At 42.5% G+C, this 24,785-nt stretch overlaps 1 protein-coding gene across 9 annotated transcripts; it reads left to right on the top strand.

Moving 5' to 3' along the window:
• The first annotated feature begins 18 nt into the window (after window positions 1-18).
• On the top strand, window positions 19-24,785 carry cnot1 (CCR4-NOT transcription complex, subunit 1). 9 transcript variants are annotated; one of them, XM_077516979.1, is made up of 49 exons: window positions 19-186; window positions 3,124-3,422; window positions 3,520-3,627; window positions 6,313-6,405; window positions 6,537-6,605; window positions 6,704-6,758; window positions 6,847-7,050; window positions 7,233-7,401; window positions 7,490-7,616; window positions 7,696-7,806; window positions 8,666-8,836; window positions 8,981-9,108; window positions 9,211-9,451; window positions 9,760-9,879; window positions 10,007-10,129; window positions 10,209-10,360; window positions 10,462-10,612; window positions 11,304-11,517; window positions 11,656-11,781; window positions 12,775-12,899; window positions 13,417-13,703; window positions 13,799-13,877; window positions 14,162-14,401; window positions 14,726-14,866; window positions 14,944-15,123; window positions 15,204-15,320; window positions 15,425-15,535; window positions 15,608-15,685; window positions 15,930-16,107; window positions 16,249-16,382; window positions 16,581-16,877; window positions 16,971-17,111; window positions 18,365-18,469; window positions 18,564-18,683; window positions 18,794-18,988; window positions 19,077-19,219; window positions 19,335-19,443; window positions 19,662-19,831; window positions 20,501-20,732; window positions 20,811-21,059; window positions 21,528-21,691; window positions 21,776-21,893; window positions 21,973-22,074; window positions 22,295-22,468; window positions 22,613-22,762; window positions 22,855-23,035; window positions 23,112-23,244; window positions 23,347-23,481; window positions 23,856-24,785. In XM_077516979.1, exons 2-49 carry the CDS (start codon window positions 3,321-3,323, stop codon window positions 23,932-23,934), a joined length of 7,131 nt encoding a protein of 2,376 aa, XP_077373105.1. In that variant the 5' UTR covers window positions 19-186; window positions 3,124-3,320; the 3' UTR covers window positions 23,935-24,785. The 9 variants fall into 9 exon arrangements, with proteins under 9 accessions (XP_077373105.1, XP_077373098.1, XP_077373104.1 ...); XM_077516972.1 differs by having other exon boundaries at window positions 11,656-11,796; window positions 14,153-14,401; window positions 16,228-16,382; XM_077516978.1 differs by having other exon boundaries at window positions 6,307-6,405.

The following is a 24,785-nucleotide window of genomic DNA, read 5'->3' as shown; positions in this document are numbered from 1 at the left end:
CGCGCACGTAAATTCACGCTCACGCACTCTTCTTGCGGCGAGAGCGCGCCGTGACGGTGACAGTCGCCATTTTATTTTGAAAATCAAACTGTACTTGGAGGTGCTGCGACCCCCTTCCATTTCGCCCAAGTTTGTTTGGAGAGAACGAAGGAGGAATGAGCTACTGAATTAATCTCGTGGAACACGGTGAGATTTGGAATACATGCCCGCTGACAAGTCCCTGTGTAACTGGCGGTCACGTTGATTTTTGACGCGTACGGGAGCGATTTGAAATCAACAGGACGGCGGCTAGCTACCAGCATCGGGGATGGACTATTTACTGGAAAGCAGCTGTCATACATTATCAAATTGCTTAATTTGACAGTTGTTAGTGTTTAATTCCCGCTTATGGTGCACCTGAGTATTGCACAAACGCCACTTCCATACATACTTGAATAAAAGTCGAGTTACCATACAGTTGTTGGATTCAAGATGCTTGGATCCGAAGTGATAGCAGTTCCGTAGACTAGACGGCGCTCGGTGGAGATGAGCTAACGATGCTAATGCTGCCGTTAGTCAATCCATAGGAATTACTTATATAGTTTCCTGCCGTTATGTTTGCCCAGCTTTCTCGAGTTCATCACAAATAAGCCCCCCGGTTGCCCCGTTGCTTGTTAAAATGGTGGTATAATCCAAAGTTAGCAGCAAACAATGCTAACCTTGTTATACGGGCCTGAGATACTAGCACGGCTAGCTTAAAGCTTCTGTATTAGCGTGAACAAGCGCTAGACTGTTTTATGATAATTTCCCGTGTAAGACATTAATTTGCTTTCTGAACGTAAGTAGCATGTTTTTATGGTTGTGTAATATTGCTAAATTATTAAAACGAGGTCTTCATGTATCGTTAATCAGCTATAAGTCAGGTCACGTTATAATATGCTGTTAGCTTCGACGGCTAAGTGTACTCTAGGTACACACTAAGAAACAAGTTCGATTTGCAGCTCGTTTAAATTCTGAATTGAGTAGCTCACTGTAGAGTTGATATCATATGTGAAATTGCGACTCCAATGGGGCGCTTGGATAACAAATTGTAGCAACATTTCGATTGCTTGTTTATGGCTCGCGCGGACCATTGGCTCACACTGTCGGTCCATGCACTTGCCCTTTGTTTCATGGAGTGTTTTTCGTTTCTTTTTACACTTGTACACTGCAGCGTCCCATGTGTCTGTTGTGTGAAACTTAGTATTGTTTGTTGCTTGATGGGATCAGGCCACTTTGTGCATCGGTTGGTAAAGAAGAGGTTGTGTTATCTGGAAGGAGCGACCGATTCCGCTTCTTGTTTTAGCTCAGCTGAGGCCTTAGTGTGAGCAATCTGCAGTCTCGTTTTAGGGGGTGAGTTCACGTCCCAAAGATGGCCACTAAACTTTGTGTCGTAGCCGTAGGCATCCAGATGGACGTGCGAGAGTCAAATATCTCAGACATTGAGATGTGATGAAGGAAACATTTTGAGCTGTCATGCTCACAGGCCTCAAAAGTCACTTATTTTTCATGACAAGAAGTTGGAAAAGACAGTGAATCCGTGCTATTGTCGGCTGTTTCGGACCCAAAAAGCTAAATATTCACTAGGAAAACAATGTTTTGCATTCGTCTATAATAATTTATTACAGACATATACACCCCAAATTATGATTCCCAAATGCTGCATCACTTAATGCTCATCTGTAAACATTGCCCTGAAAAATACAAGGCTTACTGATATTTTTGATTTATGGGAAATAAAGATGTTGGCAAGTATGTCACCATTCTGTAAAAATACCTACTACTACTACTACTACTACTACTACTACTAGCCATTTTATGACATTCATTCAGTGATGCATTGATACTCATTTTAAAATACATCCTGTATATTGGTCATGACTATTGCTTTAATTTGTCACTGTACCATACGTATAGCCACTAGTGATCTGGACAGTTTTCAGCATCATCTTGAAGGTTAGCCCCTTGTTTTATCTGGTGGTAACTAGGGATGTCACGATAAGGGCAATGTCGTGATATCGCGATATTAAAACTGCCACAATACCGTCGTCGTCGTCGTGTTCACAATATTTTAAAGGAACACATTTGTTAAAAAAGTCAGGTTGATTTCCATTTTTGCACTTCTAGCACCCTCTAATGGCTAGTTTATTCGTGTAACTTAATTTTCATTAGGGATTTTTTGGCCTTCTATGTTTAAAATCTATGCTAATTGTCAGATGAAGGGAAACCTTATTTGCTTGTGAAGCGATCAATGCGTGCTTGCGTTACCAAGTAAGTCTCAATATTGTTATTAGAGATTGTAGGGGATTTATATGCATTGATGTTATGTACAAAAGCACAGTATTGTGCTCTTTTTTTGTTTTTTGTTTTTTTACTACAATATTGTGATCTTTTTTTAAATATCGCCAACACCCCCACAATATCATGATAATTATCGTATCGTGGCCTTCATATCGTGATAATATCGTATTGTGATGTTTAGATATCGTTACATCCCTAGTGGCAACCCCACAAGGAGCCTTACCTTCTACTGTTCAATCACAAAATATTTCGCTGTCAAACTGGCCGGCTATCAGCCGGTGGCCAAGGCTAGTGACTGCTTTACTAACACGATGCCTTAGAACAGAGGTGGGCAAACTCTGTCCTCGAGGCCCGGAGTCCTATAGGTTTTGGACGTTTCCCTTCTCCAACACAGCTGATATATGATCAGCTCATCAGCAAGCTCTGCATAAGCCTGGTAATAGTCCTTATGATTGGAATCAGCTGCGTTACAGCAGGGAAACATCCAAAACCTGCAGGACTCGGGTCCTCGAGGACCGAGTTTGCTCACCACTACCTTTTAGAAGGTGGCAGGGCATTTTTGTGGCACCTTAGGACAAAACAGAAAGAGCATGAAAATATTGGATCTGTGTGAATATCTGTGTTTTTCAGCAAATATCAAATCTAAATCCAAATGATTGCTAATTGTGAGTGTTCCTGTTCGAATATTGCCCAGCATAGAATCAGAACTGTCAATTCCATTTACAGAAATTATATACCTACTTGTATACACCGATCTTTTGAGTTATGTGGCTATTATTAATTTTTTTATTCTCTTCCTTGCAGATGCTGATCCTTATTTTAAACTGAAAGACTCTACCTAGGACCGGGAGACACTGACAGAAAACCTCATTTGGACGTCAATATTTTTTCACACTTTTTGGGGGGGAGGGGAGGAAAAGTAACCTATCACTGAAGTGACTAAAGGGGAATAATGGTGATTTTGCGCCGTGCTCGGCCGCCTGCTTCCGCCCCAACCAGCAATGAATCTTGACTCGCTCTCGCTGGCTTTGTCTCAAATCAGCTATTTGGTGGACAATTTGACAAAGAAAAACTACAGAGCCAGCCAGCAAGAAATACAGCATGTGAGTGTTCAAAAAAAAAAAAAATACATTGGCACCGAAGAACATGTAATTAATCTGTGAAGGTGTGGCGTTAATAACTCAGCGGGCCTTTTTCCAGATTGTAAATCGTCACGGTCCTGAGGCAGACAGGCATCTACTTCGCTGTCTTTTCTCACATGTGGATTTCAGTGGCGATGGTAAAAGCAGCGGCAAGGATTTTCACCAGGTAATTAAAAAAAAAAAAAATCAGAAACCACTGAATACCTTTTGATTTGTGTTGTGTGTGCAGGTGCATTATTTTTCTGTACTCAAGTTTGAACAGCATGCCACTATAAATATGTATTTACAAAGTAGAGTTAGGGTCACCCTGAATAGAAACAAATAGGAAATCTTTTTGGTCACTTTTTCGAGATTGAAGTTGTAATATTGCGATAATTAAATGAAAAACTATTTCAGCACACCAAGATCAGATTAATATGAGTATAAGGAGTTTTAATTGTAAATGTTTGTGTGCTCTGGAGTAAGAAGCACCAGAGTTTGTGATATCGTGGACTACCTCCGACACAATTTTTTGTCTTCATGAAGTAGTCTGCAATAACGTTTAGGGCGGATGTTATACATTGTACTTCTTTCTGCCCCCTTTAATTTTTTTAAATAATGAAGTAAAAGAAAAATGAAATGATCACTGTTGGTATGGTATGCTTCTATCTACAATAGGAGTCCACGAAACGTCATTGCAGTCAAACATTTGCATATGTCTTAAAAGTTTATCATGTGATTCCAGATGCAGTAAGCATTAGGGCCCCTTGCTGGCTGAGATGGTGTTCCCCAGGTTTCCTCTCCCTCAGGATCCAAAATCTTGACCATAGTCTCACTGTTTTTCCCTGTGAAAATATTAAACTCTAACTTAACTACGTCTATTCATTTTTTGTACTCATAAAAAAATAAATGTTCTCGTAATGTTACGACTTCAATCTCGACAATATACGCCCCCCCCCCCCCCCCCCCCCCCCCTCAAATATACAGTTCTCTCCAAAAGTACTGGAACAGCAACGTCAATTTCTTTGTTTTCGTTGTATACCAAAGACATTTGGCTTTCAGATCAAAAGATAAATATGAGAGTCAGAAGTTCAGAATTGTGTTAAACTCATGACAGAGCAGCTGTTGTTTGAACCCACCCACTTTTCAAGTGAGCAAAAGTATGGGGTATATGCCACGGAAGAGGCGGGACGTGATTTTGCACATCAGTTTGTTTCCGGTCCGGGTTGCGAACGCGAAACGCAGGGGCACAAAGTCGGAAGCACAAGTATTTTTGACACAACCCACACATCGCAAACCGAACCGGAAACAAACTGATGTGCAAAAACAGTCCCGCCTCTTCCGTGGCATATATCCCATAGGAATATGTGACTGATGGGTGTTTGACGTTCCCCAGGTGTTTTCTTTTGGATTGATTGCTTAGAAATGAGAGCATACTTGTTGTTCGTTTTGGGTTTCACCTATGAAAACTGTACTTGCTGTTAAGCAAACATGAAGACCAGAGAGCTGTCTATGGAAGAAAAGCCAACCATTTTGAAGCTGAGAGAAGAAGGAAAATCAATCGGAGCAATTGCAGAAATATTGGCCATAGTCAGTACAATAATTAAAATGTCCTGAGAGAGAAACTACAGGTGTACTTAGCAATAGACGTTGAAGCAGGTCAGCCAAGGGTATCAACTGCAGTTGATGACAAGTCAGTGGCATCACTGCCAACCTCTCCACAGGGCCGTTGTGAAGGTATATGACAATCCACTGTTCAAAGACTTTGAGAGATACCACAAGATGCAAACTACTAATCATCAAAAAGTCAGAAGGCCCAAACCCAATCTGGGGTTAAAAGTTTTTATGGACTGATGAGACCAAGATTAACCTCTACCAAAGGGATGGAAAGGCCAAAGTATGGAGGAAGGAATGATCTGCTTATGATCTAAAACACACACAAGCTCATCTGTCAAGCATGGTGGGAGTTAATAAAGTCATAACTTGGGCTTGCATGGCCGCATCTGCCACGGGCGTCACTAGTCTTTATTGATGCTGTAACTCATGATTGCAGCAGCAGCAGAATGAATTGTGAAGTCCACAAAAAAAATTTATCTTACAATTTTACAGAAGAAATTTATCGAAACTAATCGGTGGAATATACAACAATGGACTTAATCTGGACGAAAAGGTGGAAGGTCTTAGACTGGCCAATTCATTCACCAGACCATAACACAATAGAGAATATATTTTACTTCTGAAGAAGAGACTGAAGGAAAAAGCCTCCAGAAACAAGAATGGAAAGAAGCTACAATAAAGGCCTGGAAAAGTGTTTCAAATGGACAATGCAACAGCCTGAAGTCAATGGGTCGCAGGCTTGATGCAGTTATTGCAAGTAAGGGTTATGTCACTAAGTATTTATTTGCTTTAATTCAATGTTTTTTTTTCGATACATTTGCTTTCTTGAACAGTGGGGGAGTTCAAACAAAATTACCTATTTTTAGTTTAAAACATCCACAGTAGATGTAAATTCTATAAAATAAAATCTAAAATTGTGAATTTATCAGAAAATAAATAAAAATAAAGGAGTTGACCTTGCTGTTTCAAGTCCTTTTTGGATGAGACATTCTACAAATTTAACCACGTAAGATTATGACTTAAATCTTGAAGCAAAAACTTCATCATACGCTAGTGAGAGATATCTATTATCTACTGACTTAAAATGGTTGCTTTTGGAATAATGACATCACCCTTAGTTCATTCTCTTTCAAACACTACTGACACGTGGCTGTATGTCCATAGAGACGTTTGCCTTCGTTGCCCTTCATATGCCTTTGTGCTCTTTGCTGTCTCCTCCCCGGCTTGTTGTGTTTCCAACTTGCCCAAGACACAGTTTCTGATCCAGGAGTGTGTGTCGCTGATATCAAAGCCCAACTTTATCTCGACTCTGTGCTACGCCATCGACAATCCCTTGCACTACCAAAAGGTATGGAACAGTTTTTGACCAAAAATATTTTGAACTAAAATACAATTAATACACATAAAGCGAAGTTTGTTTACGTCTATTTACCTTGTCATGGTCAGTAGTTAATGAGCATTTGATATGTTTTATTTCAGAGTTTGAAACCATCTGCCCACTTATTCACTCAACTAAGTAAAGTTCTTAAGCTCAACAAGGTCCAAGAGGTAAGCCACTTGAGCCAACTGTTGGAATTGGTACACAAAAAAATGCATTCTCAAAAAAAAACATTCTGAAATGGATGAACATACTTTTACATTTATAGGTAATATTTGGCCTTGCACTGCTAAATTCCAGCAACACAGACCTTCGGGGATTTGGTAAGCAGTCCTAGATAGTTTGATTCGAGTGCTTCAGTGAAAAATGTGTACGTTTGTGTCCTAAGTTAACATTTCTTTATTTGCTCAGCTTCTCAGTTCATAAAGCAGAAGCTTCCCGATCTCCTGCGGTCATACATCGACGCAGATCTCGGCGGAAACCAAGAAGGTGGCTTCCAGGACATCGCTATAGAGGTCTTACACCTGCTGCTCTCCCATTTACTGTTTGGCCAGAAGGGAGCCAGTGGGGTCGGACAGGAACAGATTGACGCCTTCTTGAAGACACTTTGCCGAGGTAAGCTGAACCTTGCGATCTCGGCAAACCCAGGTCCTCAAATTCAGATATCGACTACAAAGCATAAATCATTTTATTTTTTTTTAATTAAGAGATATTTTATACCATTTTTTCCAGGACCAATTCTAGTACAAGTACTCAATTCTTTGGAATGGTACGATTGAGTGTCATCTTTGTTTCAGATTTCCCGCAGGAGCGCTGCCCTGTGGTGCTCGCACCACTGTTGTACCCTGAAAAACGGGACATTCTCATGGATAGGATCCTGCCTGACTCCGGGGAGTTAGCCAAGACTATAATGGAGAGTTCTCTTTCAGAATTCATGCAGGAAGTAGGCTACGGCTTTTGCGCCAGGTATTTACGTTCTCGGCTTGAGTTGGTGCCCAAGTTGTGTCCGCTCCTTCGTTGTTAGTATTGACCCACTTGTTGTCATTCTCCTCAGTTTGGATGAGTGCAGAAACATAATCCTCCAATATGGGGTGAGGGAGGTGACAGCCAGCCAAGTAGCTAGGGTCCTGGGCATGATGGCTCGTACCCACTCTGGCCTAACTGATGGCATCCCCCTACAGGTGAGTTAGTTGGTGGTTGTATGCGATTTGACTCCACAATGTTTCTATACATTCTATCTCGTTTTGTACCCGCTCTTAGTCAATCTCTGCTCCTGGAAGTGGTATCTGGAGTGATGGGAAGGATAAGAATGACGGCTCACAGGTGCACACGTGGAATGTTGAGGTGCTCATCGATGTGGTTAAGGAAGTGGTAAGTGAACACTAATAAGTAACTTTGAGAAGAACTGTCAGTCATCAACATTAACAAAGTAACCAATAAAAGAAGTAGAAATCAAACTGCTGCATCTCTGCTTGGAAAAAAAAAAATCCAAAAATATTATGCAGCCAGCACAATATCGACCAGTCTTCAAAAGACAACGTAACTATGCAGATAATGTATTACAGAACAGTGGTGTTCATGTGTGCGTGACTAGAAGCATTAGCATGACTGTGAAATGTCCACAGATTATTTGCCAGGAACACTAGCTTGTTAATCATGTCTGTTTTATGATTTACCTCTCACAATTTACAATGTTCCTTGTTGTACTAAAAACGTGTTGTTGTTGTTGTTGTTGTTTTCATGTGATGGAACATAGCTTGTTTTGCTGCCTTTTTTGTTGTAATTTTTAAGATAGGTAAGCATGTGCAGCCTAGCTTTGGTCTAGTTCTACTGTTTGTTTGTTTTTTAATATCCCATGTACCTCCATAATGGAGATTGACATTTTTGCGACTAAGCCATTAAAGCATTACCTTCTGTACTGCACACTATAATTACCCTGCTGTGTAAGAAATATACAACATGTGCATCTCTTAGATGTTTGTCATTAGCTGGCTTCAACTTTTGATTCACCGCAAGCATGAAATCACTTATAGCATATCTTGTGTTTCATTTCAAAAGAGCCAAAAAGATGACTTGTCAATATCCCAATATTTATGAACCTCAGTTTATAGTTTGTACGATGATGCTGTATTACAACTTTTCTAAACATGTGGCAAGAGGCCAAGATATGTATGTTTGTCTGTGTCTGTTGTTGTTTCACTTATACCCACTACTCACTTTGATCATGTAGAATCCAAACCTGAACTTCAAAGAGGTGACGTACGAACTGGATCATGCAGGATTCCTAATCCGGGACAGTAAGGGCCTGCATATAGTGGTGTACGGAATTCAGCGGGGTTTGGGCATGGAGGTATTCCCTGTTGATCTCATATATCGGCCATGGAAACACGCAGAAGGACAGGTAACATTACAGCAAGATGTCAACGTGTGTATGTTAAGTTCACAGCAATATTGTCAAGTTGTTGCATACTTAATGGATGTAATTTTCATCATTTGTTAAATGTTTGACTGCAAATCTCTAAACTCCTACTTTGTTGTGTTCCAGTTATCATTCATTCAGCACTCTCTAATGAGCCCTGAAGTGTTTTGCTTCGCTGACTACCCTTGCCACACGGTGGCCATCGACATCCTTAAAGCGCCACCAGAGGATGACAACAGGGAGATTGCAACATGGTGTGGAATTGCTCCATTTTAACACATTATTACTGTACCTGTACTAAGCCATAAACATATTGCATACCCCACTTGTGCCTGAAACTTCTGAACTTATTACAGGAAAAGTCTGGATTTGGTGGAAAGCCTGCTTAGGCTATCAGAGGTTGGCCAGTACGAGCAGGTGAAGCAACTCTTCAGCTTTCCCATCAAGCACTGCCCGGATATGCTTGTTATGGCATTGCTGCAGATCTCCACCTCCTGGCATACATTGCGCCATGAGCTCATCTCTACCCTCATGCCCATCTTTCTGGGCAACCACCCTAACTCTGCTATCATCCTGCACTATGCCTGGCATGGACAGGTTGGTCATTAAATGTATCTTGCTGAAAAAGTATTACTGATGCCTGATAAGATGCTGTCCACAAATCAATATGTACTTACTTTTTGTCACTTATCCTTTTGTCTCAACTCTAGTACAGTGAGTAGTGACAATAACTTTGGACTTTTTTGAATACTGTGAAAATTCATAAACAGTCTCAAAATCTGTGACATGGCAGGAGCACGAATGATTCACTGTGTGATAGTGGGCGGGTTCACTGTACTATGAAACTGTAATGTTAATATACTAGTTGTGAGCATAAAAAACTAATGGCTTTTTTTCTTTCTCAGGGACAATCTCCTTCCATCCGTCAGTTAATTATGCATTCAATGGCTGAGTGGTATATGAGAGGTGAGCAGTATGACCAAGCCAAGTTGTCTCGCATCCTGGATGTGGCCCAGGACTTGAAGGTTTGCCAAAACACATAAAAAACATTGAAACAGACTAGCCTATAGCACAAAAGTGAGAGGCTGTTGGACCGTTCCGTTAGTGATTGTTTTATGTTTACCCATATGCCAATATGATTTTGTCCTCCAGTCTCTCTCGATGCTGCTGAATGGTACTCCATTTGCCTTTGTTATTGACCTTGCTGCACTTGCCTCTCGCCGTGAATACCTCAAACTTGATAAATGGCAGACTGACAAAATTAGAGAGCATGGGGTATGTCTCAATGTTAATGTCTTAAGCGCACACCCAGTGGAATCTGAATGGAGGTAATTTTGTTTTTCATCTTGATCAGGAACCTTTCATCCAAGCTTGTGTCACATTCCTGAAGAGGCGATGCCCATCCATTATGGGGGGCTTAGCCCCAGACAAGGACCAGCCTAAAAGCTCTCAGTTGCCTCCAGAGACCTTAGCCACCATGTTGGCCTGTCTTAAGTCTTGCGCTGGGTGAGAGCCTCCTATCATTCAGTGTTTGTTTTTGCGCTTTGCCTGGCAAAGTTCTTTATAGTGCAGCATTTCTAACTAAAATTGTTTTGCCTATCTCTTAGGAGTGTTTCACAAGAGCTGTCGGAGACTATCCTGACCATGGTTGCAAATTGCAGCAATGTTATGAACAAAGCCCGGCAGCCACCACCTGGAGTCATGCCTAAAGGTCGGGCCCCAAGCACCAGCAGCCTGGATGCCATTTCCCCTGTTCAGGTATCTTGCTTTTATAACACATACTGTACATCTGAGGCACAACCATCACCTAACTAGTGTGTTACTGTAGGACTGTTTTCTGACTAAAATAAGTTGACTTCAGTTTAAGTTGTTTCAGGGTTACAGTAATCACCTGCTATATTACAGATTTGTAATATTTTAAGGTTAAAATGTTTACAATGTATTTTAAAAGTGCATTTAAGTTTCAGTGTGATTAGTGTGTGGGAGGCTTACACTATGAATGTTTATTTTTTATTTTTATTTTTATTTTTTTATTTTTAGTTTTTGGAATGGTCATACTCTTGTGCACAGGTTGAACCTGTATACATAAAATTGGCATCGGATTTACATGTTATGGCCACCCATTTTCTTTGTGACACTAAATAAATAAATAAATCCAATTTCATTCATGTCCTCGGCACCCAAATTTGCATAACCTGTACCTGTTCCCCCACCCCCAAAAGGGCATCCATTTGATGGATGGCAGCCAGTGCACAGAGGTTGAATAATTTGTGAGAGTTTTAAAAAATAAAAATAAAAAAATGTAACGAGAGATGGCCCCTAAACATCCATGACTTTGTCCATCTTTATACTGTTTTCAAAACGTTAATATCATCATCCAAATCTTATTAGCAGATCAATGAACAAACATTGCACAAGTTGTTAAAATCCCTTCTCTTGCTTCTGTTAGATGGACCCTCTTACTGGCATGGGCTCCTTGAACTTGGGCGGCACAGCCACCTCCCACCCTCAGAGCATGCAGGGCTTCCCCACCTCCCTTAGTTCTGCTTTCAGTAATCCCCAATCGCCAGCAAAGGCATTTCCGCCACTCTCAAACACCAATCCAAGCACACCTTTTGGGGGTATTGGCAGCTTGTCCTCGCAGCTCCCCGGTATGGACTCTGGTACGGTGCTTTTTCTTATGTTTTCCTTTAATATCAGCATTGAAAGTACTTTTCTGATTTTAAACACCACTAGGTTGACACCCAAAAAGGCTATTGTTAGAATAGATTATGAAATGAAACATCTGATGTTTCTTTCAGGTCCCTTGGGCTCGGGCATCGGCACTGGTATCGGTTCTAGTCTTGGAATGCCAGCAGTAAGCACTGATCCATTCAGCACCAGAAAGATGAGCACACCGAGCCTGAACCCACCTACCTTTCAGCAGAGTAAGATGAAGGCCTGTAAGTGGCGGTGGTAGTGGTGTGACTGAGAGCCTCGCCCTGCGCTGCTCAGCACTGTATTTCCTCTGCAATTGTCATATGATGACTGCATGTGCAAACCTATACAAGTGGGACATTGTGGTCTTGACAAATATGGCGTACAAGTAAAATCAGCCTTTTACTTTGGACATATCAGCCCTGATTCGAAAATGCCATTTAACCTGTCAGATCTTTTGTTGAGGAAATACAGGCCAGTCTTCCATTCCTTGTCTGCTTAAGCTGACAGCCCCACTTTAGTCAATTTACTTATTAAGCCTTGTGAATGTGGCGTAAGTGTACAGGTGCATCTCAGTAAATGATCAGAAGTCAAAATGAAACTGAAATTTCCTACATGGTTAATGAATCTAGAGAATACCAATGTATTTCATAATTACAATAATGCGCCTAATACAGCCCCCAAATTTAAAATTTCATAAAATTAGAGTATTGAATATTACTACTGGTGTCAGAGTATTGTGTGTAAAAGGAGCCCCAAGCCATTATTAATAAAATAAATTTATATAGCGCCTTTCAAGGAACCAAGTATGCATATTGGGACACTTTTGCCGGTGGGATAGAATTGAAGGCGTGGATCATTTTCCTAGCACCAAGGTCAGAGTCAGTACCACAGTCGGATGTCTTTGATATAGAAGAAGGCAACTTGACGGATTTGATGTATTGCTGGAGTGATCTTAACAAATGTTCTGTATTCAATTACTTAAAGTTCCGGCCACTATAAAGTTATGCTCTGTTTGAACATTTAGTCCAGTGATTCTTTGTCATACAGTCTACTAGAGGGAGCCGACATAGCACTAGGGGTACTAGAACCACACTTCATTGAGATGCACTTGTATACATGTGACTTTCCACACAAGAAAAGAAAATGTGCCTCATGCTTTGCTTATTTTAAATCATTACCTTCCTGTAAATCTTAAATCTGCAAAATTCTTCTCCTACTAGCTGACCTTTCTCAGGTTTGGCCCGAGGCAAACCAGCACTTTAGCAAAGAGATAGATGATGAAGCCAACAGTTACTTCCAGCGCATCTACAACCATCCGCCTCACCCGACTATGTCTGTGGATGAAGTAAGTAGTCAAATGTATTTGTTGTGAATTGAGTTATATACATTGAATGGATCTAGAGCTGGCTGTCAAGGTGTAACTTATTTTCCTGGATGGTGTTAATGGAAAACATTTATTTAGCACGTATTAACATAAGTTTATATTTTCTTTAACAATGGGTTTTTCACTTCTTGTACATGAAACGATATCGAAGTGAACTTGACTGATAAGCCTGCTCGGACCAGACTGCTTACTTTCCTGTCTAGCTGACCCTCCACTTCTCCTCCCAAGACCCTACCAGGCTGCATAAAAATTTTCCCATTATAATTTACTGCGCACTCTCTCCTCTAACAGATCATTCCTTTATGTAGATTGCTCTGTTAGACTTGTGTATTTTTGAAGCTTCAAATCTACAGAAACCCAAAAGACCAATTGTTTTCCAGACTGTTTTATTCATCTCGCCAGCTACTGAGAATTCCACGACGGTAACCCCATTGTTTAACATGGATGTAAATAACAGAGCAAAATTGTCCACCTCCAGGTTCTGGAGATGCTACAGCGATTCAAAGATTCTACCATCAAAAGAGAGCGGGAAGTGTTCAATTGTATGCTTCGGAACTTGTTTGAGGAATACCGTTTCTTCCCCCAATACCCGGACAAGGAGCTGCACATCACAGCCTGCCTGTTTGGTGGCATCATTGAAAAGGGTCTTGTCACCTACATGGCCCTCGGCCTTGCCCTCAGATATGTGCTTGAAGCCTTAAGAAAACCATATGGATCCAAAATGTATTACTTTGGAATTGCTGCCCTAGACCGGTTCAAAAACAGGTATTTAAACATGCTTAGTTATTTCAACAGCTGTCATGTTTTTGTGTATATATAACCCTGTATGGCTTAAATTGGTAAATCCCTTGTGCTTTTAGATTGAAGGATTACCCCCAGTATTGTCAACATCTTGCATCAATTGCTCATTTTTTGCAGTTCCCCCACCATTTACAAGAGGTAACCAGGTTTCCTTAATTTTGCGCAAAACGTTTTTGAATTCTAGATGGTTGGGCTGAACGATTTTTTAGGGGGGAAAAAACAAAATTCAAACAAAGCAACCACGTGATGGCCAAAGCTTCGGATCAGAATCCCATTATCTGCCTGATAAAAAATCTCATTCAAATTTCAATCCTCGTTTCGTTCAGCCCTACTTGATGCCCCTAGTATTGTCTGCGAGGAGAGGCTACTGAAAGATAGATTAAATCCTACGCTCTGCATCTTCCAATATCCTGTGTGTGCAGTATATTGAGTATGGCCAACAGTCACGGGACCCCCCGGTGAAGATGCAAGGCTCCATCACCACCCCAGGCAGTCTGGCGCTGGCACAGGTTCAAGCCCAATCACAGCAACCCGGTCTCCCAAAAGTTCCCCAACCGGGGCAGACGAGCACCCTTGTCACGACCACTACGACCACTACCACGGCCGCTAAGACCACTACCATCACAAGGCCAACACCCAGCAGCTTCAAGAAGGATGTACCTGTGAGTTTGACTAAACATCAACAGTTAACACATGTTAACACTGGGGACACAAACTCAACCTCAATAAGTGTAAATCTGTGATTATTGTGACCATATCAAAGTTTTTTTGTGTGTAATTTTGGCGTGTAACTCTAAATCTTGTCCATATACTGTAAAACTAAAAACTCAATGTTTTTTAAATTAATTTTATAGAAGAGGTGCGAACGATGAACTGCAATATAGCGGTGGTTCACTGTCAATCTGTATGTCAGTTTTCACACATTTGTGGTCTATGGTACTTGTTGGTAAGGTAAACTAAGCTGCATCTTGTATTCCTTATTGCAGCCCTCCATTAACACTACAAATATAGACACTCTACTGGTGGCCACTGACCAAACGGAAAGGATTGTAGAACCTCCAGAGAATGTTCAGGAGAAGATTGCTTTCATCTTCAATAACCTTTCTCAGTCAAACATGACTCAAAAGGTAAATAAGGAATACAAATATCAATTGTCGTTGACTATAATAAGAGAAGCTGTTCTTAATCCTCTGTTTTAATTTAGGTAGAGGAGTTGAAGGAGACGGTGAAGGAAGAATTTATGCCTTGGGTGTCTCAGTATCTGGTGATGAAGCGTGTCAGCATTGAGCCCAATTTCCACAGTCTCTACTCCAACTTTCTGGACACACTCAAGAATCCTGAGTTTGTCAAAATGGTCCTTACAGAGACTTACAGGAACATCAAGGTTGAATATTTTTTGGAACTACAGTACTGGAAATACTGTTTGTTGCCTACTTTAAAAGCTGCCTCTTGTTCTCCGTTTAGGTTTTGTTGACATCTGACAAGGCTGCTGCCAATTTCTCTGATCGTTCATTGCTGAAGAACTTGGGTCACTGGTTGGGCATGATTACACTGGCCAAAAACAAGCCTATTCTCCATACAGTAAGCGAATTTGTTTGGTCCCTTGGATTCTCAATTGGACTTTCGAATAGCTTTTCCCCAAAAATTGAGATGGGTAAATGTTCTCTGCCCCCTCATTTTTCCAGGATCTGGAAATTAAGTCGCTGCTACTGGAAGCCTATGTGAAAGGCCAACAGGAGCTACTTTACGTGGTTCCCTTTGTGGCCAAAGTTTTGGAATCCAGCCTGCGAAGCATGGTAAGCAACATGGGTTGAGATCGGTCGTCGTGATCCAAGCCTGCCGCCTAATTGTGCTTTTGACTTTTGTAGGTTTTCAGGCCCCAGAACCCTTGGACCATGGCCATCATGAATGTTCTCGCAGAGCTACATCAGGAACATGATCTCAAGGTAATTTTACTGGTCTTGGAACCCTCGAAAAGAAATGAAATGTTTTTAAATTTAAAGATAAATTTGAGTCATGTAAAATCTTGTACTGTTTATTATTCCATCAATTTTTTGGACATTTTGAAATGTTGTTAAAAAAAAATAATAATAATAATAATTCCAGTATTAAAATATTGATTGATTAATTGGCAGCATTGAAGTTATCTGAGAATGCTGCAAAAAGGATGATGTTTGCGTTCCATTTCAGCTTAACCTGAAATTTGAGATTGAAGTTCTTTGTAAGAACTTGTCTCTGGACATCAATGACCTGAAGCCAGGGAACCTGTTGAAGGATAAGGACAAGCTTAAGAGTCTCGAGGAGCAGCTTTCAGCACCAAAGAAAGAAGCAAAGCCGCCAGATGAAATGCTCCCAGTTTCTACATCAGGTAATTTATTTTATTTTTTTTTAAATAAATACAATTTAACATACTGATTTAACAACACACATTTTCTGTTAGCCTGTGCTTTGTTCTTATGTTTTTAAATACTTTTTTTGCTACCAACAGGAGACTTTGTTCCATTTTCAGCTCCACCCTCCACACCAGCTGCTACCACCACCCCTTGCACAACAACAGGGCCCCCCACCCCACAGTTCAGTTACCACGATATCAATGTGTATGCCTTGGCAGGCCTGGCACCACACATTAATATAAATGCCAATGTAAGTATTGGTTGAATTTCATCAAGTTCACACATCTACATGGCGATTGACAAGTAACTGAATATTAAAATACAGCAGACACCCACATACTATCGGTTTGGCGCCTGCTAATTCTATGACCCCCTCCCCCCCTCTCCCCATATTTATTTGTTGTTTCCACAAATTTTCTTCACCATCCCCTCAATATTTTCTCTTAAGATCCCTCTTCTACAAGCCCATCCTCAGTTGAAGCAGTGTGTGAGGCAATCAGTTGAGCGTGCAGTCCAGGAGCTCGTGCACCCTGTGGTTGACCGCTCTATCAAAATCGCCATGACAACGTGTGAGCAAATCATCCGCAAGGACTTCGCGCTGGATTCGGAGGAGTCCCGCATGCGCGTGGCGGCACACCACATGATGAGGAACCTGACTGCCGGCATGGCCATGATCACTTGCCGAGAGCCTCTGCTTGTCAGCATTGCTGCTAATCTCAAAAACAGTTTTGCGGCTGCGCTGAGGGTAAGCTCAGTTCTGCTGCTGCTTTACAACCAACTTACCTTCTTTGACAAATTAATCATGTTTTTTTTTTTTCTCTTTCTTTTCTTTAATCAGGCACCGACTCCCCAGCAGAGGGAAATGATGGAGGAGGCTGCAGCCAGGGTTGCTCAGGAGAACTGTGAACTAGCATGCTGTTTTATTCAGAAGACAGCAGTGGAGAAGGCTGGCCCTGAAATGGACAAGAGGCTTGCTACGGTGAGTGCTTGGGAAGGTCACATTCAAGCATCGATGCATTAGCTGCGGCTTTGACCAAAACCGGGCAGTTTTTCAATATTGATTGAATACATTATTTGCATTACCGGAGTATTTTTCTGCAAATAATTGACAATGTCCTAAAAATGAGCATAATTTCATCTATTAATACCACAAACTATCATCCCAAACCCTTTTAAAAGCATTCTATCCATCCATCCATCTTCTACCGCTTATCTGAGGTCGGGTCGGGGGGTAGCAGCTTTAGGAGAGAAACCCAGACCTCCCTCTACCCAGCCACTTCAACCAGCTCCGCCGGCGGGATCCCAAGGCGTTCCCAGGCCAGCCGAGAGAGAGTCTCTCCAGCGTGTCCTGGGTCATCCCCGGGGCCTCCCGCCGGTGGGACATGCCCGGAACACCTCCCCAGGGAGACGTCCAGGAGGCATCCGAACCAGATGCCCGAGCCACCTCAGCTGGCTCCTCTCAACGCGGAGGAGCAGCGGCTCGACTCTGAGTCCTTCCCGGATGACCGAGCTTCTCACCCTATCTCTAAGGGAGAGCCCGGACACCCTTTGGAGGAAACTCATTTCGGCCGCTGATATAAAAATATTCATTGCTCTACCAGTTTACAGCACAAGTGTGCATTTAACAGTCTTGTGTATGGCCAAAGCCCTGTCATATAAAATAGTAATGCTTTGCCCCCATCTTGTGGCATCTGTAGCAAAAATCTGCAATTCATGGCATATAAAAAAGGTTCATAATTACCTTTTTTTGTGGGCCATACATTGCAGATTTTTGCTATTTGTGGCAAGGCTTGATCCCCAGACCTTATAAAAGATGAGGAAGCAATGTAAAGTTAAAATTGCATTTTAATTTAAACACTTTAATCTTGTTTATAAAAAAAAAGGGGGGGAAAGTATGGCAGGTCAAAAGGATGGTTTCCAAATGATAGGTTGTTTAAAAATCATGGTTTCAAGTTATGATTATGGCTTTAAACTAGGGTTAGGTTTCAAATTAGGGTTACGTTTTGTGTGTTGACATGTTAGAGATCCTAAAAGGTGAAGTTCCTCTTCCTCCATCCTTCTTTTCATAAGATCCTTATCTCCTACATCCCTCCTTTTTATACTATATATTTTTTCCTTCATCTTTCTTCCTTGCAATACTTTCCTTCTTTTAAAAAGTTCATTTAAGAAGTGTGCCTGCTTTTGACCCAGTCTGTATATTTTTAATTGACCTGTGTATCACTTGTCATGTAGGAATTTGAGTTGAGGAAGCATGCACGCCAAGAAGGACGCCGTTACTGTGATCCAGTTGTTTTGACTTACCAGGCTGAACGAATGCCTGAACAGATAAGACTAAAGGTACGTTTTTAACAGATGACTTCAATTTAGTATCAGTTTAGTGTATATGTGTCCACCTAACTCCCCATACGCATTCATTGTCTTTGTTCTTCAGGTGGGAGGAGTGGACCCCAAGCAGCTAGCTGTGTATGAAGAGTTTGCAAGGAATGTTCCTGGTTTCTTACCCAGTAATGATCTCTCTCAACCAACAGGTTTCCTTGCTCAACCAATGAAGGTGACTTACTCTTTTTGTCACAAATGCGTCAAGTAAATTTCCACAAATTGCTCGTCACAAAGCAGTGTGATATTTTCTTTCAATTACCTGTTTTTTTTTCTTGTCAACAGCAACAAGCGTGGGCCACAGATGATGTTGCACAAATCTATGACAAGTGCATGGCAGACTTGGAGCAGCATCTTCACGCCATCCCTCAGGCGCTCTCTATGAATCCCCTGACGCAAGCCCTGCGCAGCCTTTTGGAGGCTGTGGCCTTAGCAAGAAACTCCAGGGATGGGATTGCAGCTCTTGGATTGCTACAGAAGGTAGGATATAAGGCTCCATCCAGTTTATCGCGGAGGATATGTTCCAGGCCCATATGCAATAGGTGTAGAATTTCCTCTCCTTTCGCAGGCTGTGGAAGGCCTTCTGGATGCCACTAGCGGGGCTGATAATGACTTGCTTCTTCGGTATCGGGAGTGCCACCTGCTGGTTCTTAAGGCCCTCCAGGATGGGCGTGCATACGGACCGCAGTGGTGCAACAAACAGATCACCAGGTCAGAGTCAAGTCATCCTTGTTACGACTGCGGTGATAATGTAAACACAATTTGTAGCTGCTGTAGTTTCACCAACATAGTTAGGAAAGCACTTGTTTGTGTTTTTCATTGACAGGTGTCTAATTGAATGCCGGGATGAGTACAAGTACAATGTTGAGGCAGTGGAGCTTTTGATCCGAAACCATCTTGTGAATATGCAGCAGTATGATTTGCATCTGGCCCAGGTATGCCAGACCTACACAAAGTATTGTCAATCTAGAAAAGGGCAGTCTTGATTTCAGATTGCGCGGCCTTTTAAGGCAACTTGTACCCTGCGTGATGCTTCCAAATCCGACTAGTACCCCTTAATCTTCACAAAAAGCAGTTGGCGAGACGCCACACAAGCAAGTGTGGAGTTGATTGCTTAAAGTTAATAAATTGTTCCATCATTCTTTGCTTGCAGTCGATGGAGAATGGACTTCACTACATGGCGGTGGCGTTTGCCATGCAGTTAGTGAAGCTGCTGCTGGTGGACGAACGCAGTGTCAGCCATGTAACCGAAGCGGACCTCTTCCACACCATTGAGACCTTAATGAGGACATGTGCTCACTCTCGAGCAAATGCGCCAGAAGGGTAAATTACAGGGTTGGAATACAGTGAACCCCTGCTTCCATCGCAGTTCATCTTCATATCCCACTAGATCAGTTTTTTGTGTTTTTTTTATTTTATTTTATTTTATTTTATTTTTTCTCCCCCCCGATCGTTTTGTTATGGGTCTTTATTAGGGATGTCCCGATCCGATCACGTAATGGGAAATTGGGCCCGATCATGTGGTTGCTAACTTAATCGGATTCGGACGTTGTCTCCCGATCAGGGCTTGGATAAATATGTGAGGTTATTTTTATAACATTTTATTAGATCTGGAGTTGCGCAGTGGCACCAGAGCAAGACTTCATTTTTCCACACAGCTTAGCGTACGGCATGGTGTCACTTGGCTACAGTGACACTATTAATGCTATCGAGCGGCGTGGCTAAACAAGGAAATAGCGCCAAGGTATTTGGAAGTAGATACGTTATATTTAATGTGGAAAACGGAGACTGACTTGCACTGTGTGGAAAGTGAGCATTTCGTGTGGCAGAAAGCATATACGGTAGATGCGTTGCACACGTCTCCGCTGCCCGCCGCCATTAGGCGCTGGTGACTCTTGACGTGCTTCGTGACATCCCCACGGATCCAGCTGCAGTTGTGTTTCGGGCGGCATCTTGTTGTGAATTTTAAAGTGTTTGTTAATTTTTCCCCAGTCTTCCCCAGTTGATGGATGTTGTCCGCTCCAACTATGAGGCCATGATTGATCGGGCCCACGGCGGCCCAAACTTCATGATGCACTCTGGGATCTCCCAGGCGTCGGAGTACGACGATCCTCCCGGCCTGAGGGAGAAGGCCGAGTATCTCTTGAGGGAGTGGGTCAACCTTTACCACTCGGCAGCCGCTGGCCGGGACAGCACCAAAGCGTTCTCTGCATTTGTTGGCCAGGTAGTCAGCTGCTCATTAAAATGCAAAGATGACCACAATTGTGACTTGTCTCATCGTCTCTGACATTTTGCCACTCAGATGCACCAGCAGGGTATTCTGAAGACGGACGACCTAATCACGCGCTTCTTCCGCCTGTGCACCGAGATGTGTGTGGAGATCAGTTACCGCGCGCAAGCTGAACAGCAGCACAACCCAGCAGCCAGTGCAGCCATCATCAGAGCAAAGTGCTACCACAACCTGGACGCCTTTGTTCGACTCATAGCCCTGCTTGTCAAACATTCTGGAGAGGCTTCCAACACTGTGACCAAGATCAACCTCCTCAACAAGGTACAGCATCGTGTACACGTGCAGGGTGGTCATCTGTTTCCGCCTATGCAGCAACATAACCAAATATTGTAAGTAGGAACGGTGCTCAATTTAGTGACTTTTCAGACCCCTCTACCTCTAGTTAGTATTTTACAAAAACGTCACTTGTGAATGTAATATCAGCGCCGCAGTTAGTGCAGGACTTCTTTCTTCAAAGAAGTCAGCTGCAATTGGCTCCAGCTCCCCACATCCCTGAACAGATCAAGTGCTGTAGAAGATGGATGGAATGTAACCAAACCCAATTAAATACATCCAATATTAATCTATCGTTGCTAGTTGACCTCGTATGTCAATAACGTCAAACTGAGCATCCGTTGTATTCCGAAGTGACACAACAGTCTCGTAATAGCAGAAATGTGGTCTGAATGGCTGGTGTACAAAAGTTACCCTACAATCCCCATAACTGGACTTAATGCGTTCTCCCAATAGGTGCTGGGAATCGTCGTTGGGGTGTTGATCCAGGATCACGATGTCCGCCACACAGAATTCCAGCAGCTGCCCTACCACCGCATTTTCATCATGCTACTGTTGGAGCTCAATGCTCCCGAGCACGTCCTGGAGACCATCAACTTCCAGACGCTCACCGCCTTCTGGTAGGACATGCAGCTGCCTAAGCAGGGAAGCTCTCATCTTTCTGAGATTTTTGACTAAATTGACCTTGCTTTTGTTCTCTTTAGCAACACCTTCCACATCCTGAGGCCCACCAAGGCCCCAGGTTTTGTGTACGCTTGGCTTGAACTGATCTCTCATCGCATCTTCATCGCCCGCATGCTTGCGCACACGCCACAGCAGAAGGTTTGCCATCTGTGTTTTCACAATTGAGGTGAATGTGTGACAAATGTTACTGGTGTGTAAATGTTTTGTGGTCTCCCAGGGTTGGCCGATGTACGCACAGTTGCTTATTGATCTCTTCAAGTACCTGGCACCTTTCCTGAGGAATGTAGAGCTCAACAAACCTATGCAAATCCTCTACAAGGTGTGCTTACTGTGTTCATCTTATTACTACAACTAAGTTAACTTTTTTTTTTTCCTTTCTTTGCCGTTTTTAGGGCTGTTGCAGAATTGATTATTATAGATTATTCATCAAATAGTCTTTATTTTTGACCTTTTGTTTCAAGCCATTTCTGTAGTTGAGTTGGCAGAGTTGAGTTGAGTTGAGTTGGCCCCTAATTGTTTGAACCGTTGTCTTGTTTCAGGGCACGCTGAGGGTACTGCTGGTCCTGTTGCACGACTTCCCAGAGTTCTTGTGCGATTACCATTATGGGTTCTGTGACGTGATCCCACCCAATTGCATTCAGCTGCGCAACCTCATCCTGAGTGCCTTTCCACGCAACATGAGGCTCCCCGACCCTTTCACGCCCAATCTCAAGGTAGAAAGCACTATCGCACACATGCAGAAGACAGATACAGACTGTTAACAGATGCACATTAGAGGTTTACAGACTGACTTGACTTAACTGCTCCACAATGATGATGTTTCTGTATATTTGCTGAGGGACTGATGTCATGTGCAGGTGGACATGCTGAGCGAGATCAACATCGCTCCTCGCATCCTCACCAACTTCACAGCCGTCATGCCTTCCCAGTTCAAGAAGGATCTGGACTCGTATCTGAAAACGCGTTCGCCGGTCACTTTCCTCTCAGAGCTGCGCAGTAATCTACAGGTAAAGGCCTTTTTTCCCCCTTTTTTTTTTTTTTTCTTTCCTCAAATGAGGGCTTCACGATTGGAAATGTAAAACCTTCATTTGTCTGACAGGTATCCAACGAGCCAGGAAACCGCTACAACATCCAGCTGATAAACGCGTTAGTGTTGTATGTGGGCACGCAGGCCATCGCGCACATCCACAACAAGGGCAGCACACCCTCCATGAGCACCATCACTCACTCTGCACACATGGACATCTTCCAGAATTTGGCTGTGGACCTGGACACAGAGGGTAACTTGGCTGGATGCACACGGGTGAACGGGCGCTAGTAACGATAACACTGAACATGTGGGTGCTGCTTTTATAGGACGTTACTTGTTCTTGAACGCCATCGCCAACCAGCTACGCTACCCGAACAGCCACACGCATTACTTCAGCTGCACCATGCTCTATCTGTTTGCTGAGGCAAACACTGAGGCCATCCAGGAGCAGATCACCAGGTCAGTTTTTGCACGGACACTTTGTGGAATGATTAATAATTGAGTAAATAGGGGCTTGGTGACATAACAAATGAAAGTACTTGAACATCTCCTCTCACAAAGGGTCCTGTTGGAGAGGCTGATTGTGAACCGGCCTCACCCGTGGGGTCTCCTCATCACCTTCATCGAGCTCATCAAGAATCCCGCCTTCAAGTTCTGGAGCCATGACTTTGTGCACTGTGCCCCTGAGATTGAAAAGTAGGTTTCGTTCCTAAAATACAATCATCCTATACAGTTTTTAATGGCTCAAATTGAGGCAGAGTGCTTGTTATGCGCTGCCATATTCATAAGGATATGAATGAGGCAACGTATAGGCTGTCATTATTTTAATAATCGGCTTCAACTTCATTCCAGGGAATCAAATGCCATTGACATTTGTGCTATTGATGTTGAAATGCACTGTCTAGTAGAATGAAGGAAAATGAGCATTCGTTTTTTTTTAAGTGGCTGGACAGTATTATTTGTCTGTTGGCTCAGGGTCCGCTAAATCGAGGTCCCACGATGGCTACTTGGTTACTTCCCAGCACTGCTCATTGTCTTCATGTGTTGAAAATGTCCCCTGTCCTCATCAGGTTGTTCCAGTCGGTGGCTCAGTGCTGCATGGGTCAGAAGCAAGCCCAGCAGGTGATGGAAGGAACCGGTGCCAGCTAGCCTGGTTCACATTCAGCTCGTAGCCCTCGAGAGAGAGAGAGAACACACACGTACGCACCTCCCCCTTCACTGTTGGCAGCACTGGATAAACTGGCAACCAAAGTCTTTGTTGAGAAATGTGGACTTGAGGACTACTGCTCCAGGTTCTGAAGATTTACATTTTTTGTTGTTGTTGATGATCCCTTTTGGAGCTGAGTCGAGAAGAAACAGTGGGTTTGAGAAATGCTGTTATATACTTTTTTGATGCTTTGATGTAAATAATGGGGGGAAGGGAGAGTCTAAGTGGTGAGTGGGGAACATGTCGCGTAAATGGTACAACTGACATGTTAAAAACAAAAAAAACAACACCTGAACATAATTTCACTCTACCAAAGTTTTTGGTTTGCTTCCCTCTCACAAATCGTTTTTGACCTTCACTTTATTTGCCCTCAGAGGCTGAAAGCTAAAAATGATTGAAGAAAAAACTGTTTTGTTTTGTTTTTGTTTTTTCTGTCCTTAAATGGACCCGAAGATGTAGTTTAGTCTCCCGGGGGAGGGTGTCGTGCTTGTGGTGTCGGATGGAGATGCTTTACTGATTGGTTTACTGGTGGTTGGCACCGACACGTATCTCTCCCTGGCACTTGTAAAATTGTGCAAAGTAAAAATGGTTGACCTTATATCTTGACAATTTGTACAAAGATTCAAATTGAAGAACAACAGAAGGACCAATACAGCCCATTTTGTAACATTTTGAATGTTTTGTAAATGTATTGGTCCATGTGTATTTTGTAGTCCTTTCTAGTTTGCCTTTAGTTCTTGCTACTTAATTGCAGTATGCATACATACAGTTAATAAAGCATTCAAACTGCAAA

Source organism: Festucalex cinctus, chromosome 3, assembly GCF_051991245.1.
Source record: "Festucalex cinctus isolate MCC-2025b chromosome 3, RoL_Fcin_1.0, whole genome shotgun sequence".
Taxonomy (NCBI): Eukaryota; Metazoa; Chordata; class Actinopteri; order Syngnathiformes; family Syngnathidae; genus Festucalex; species Festucalex cinctus.
This window is presented reverse-complemented; position numbering and strand designations above follow the sequence as displayed.

Bases quoted from the DNA above. Each gene is read 5' to 3' on its own strand.
- cnot1 (XM_077516971.1), top strand. From the start codon at position 3,321: ATGAATCTTGACTCGCTCTCGCTGGCTTTGTCTCAAATCAGCTATTTG. The intron at 6,606-6,703 runs GTAAGCCACTTG...TTACATTTATAG, and splicing joins AGCTCAACAAGGTCCAAGAG to GTAATATTTGGCCTTGCACT. The intron at 11,518-11,655 runs GTACGGTGCTTT...TGTTTCTTTCAG, and splicing joins GCTCCCCGGTATGGACTCTG to GTCCCTTGGGCTCGGGCATC.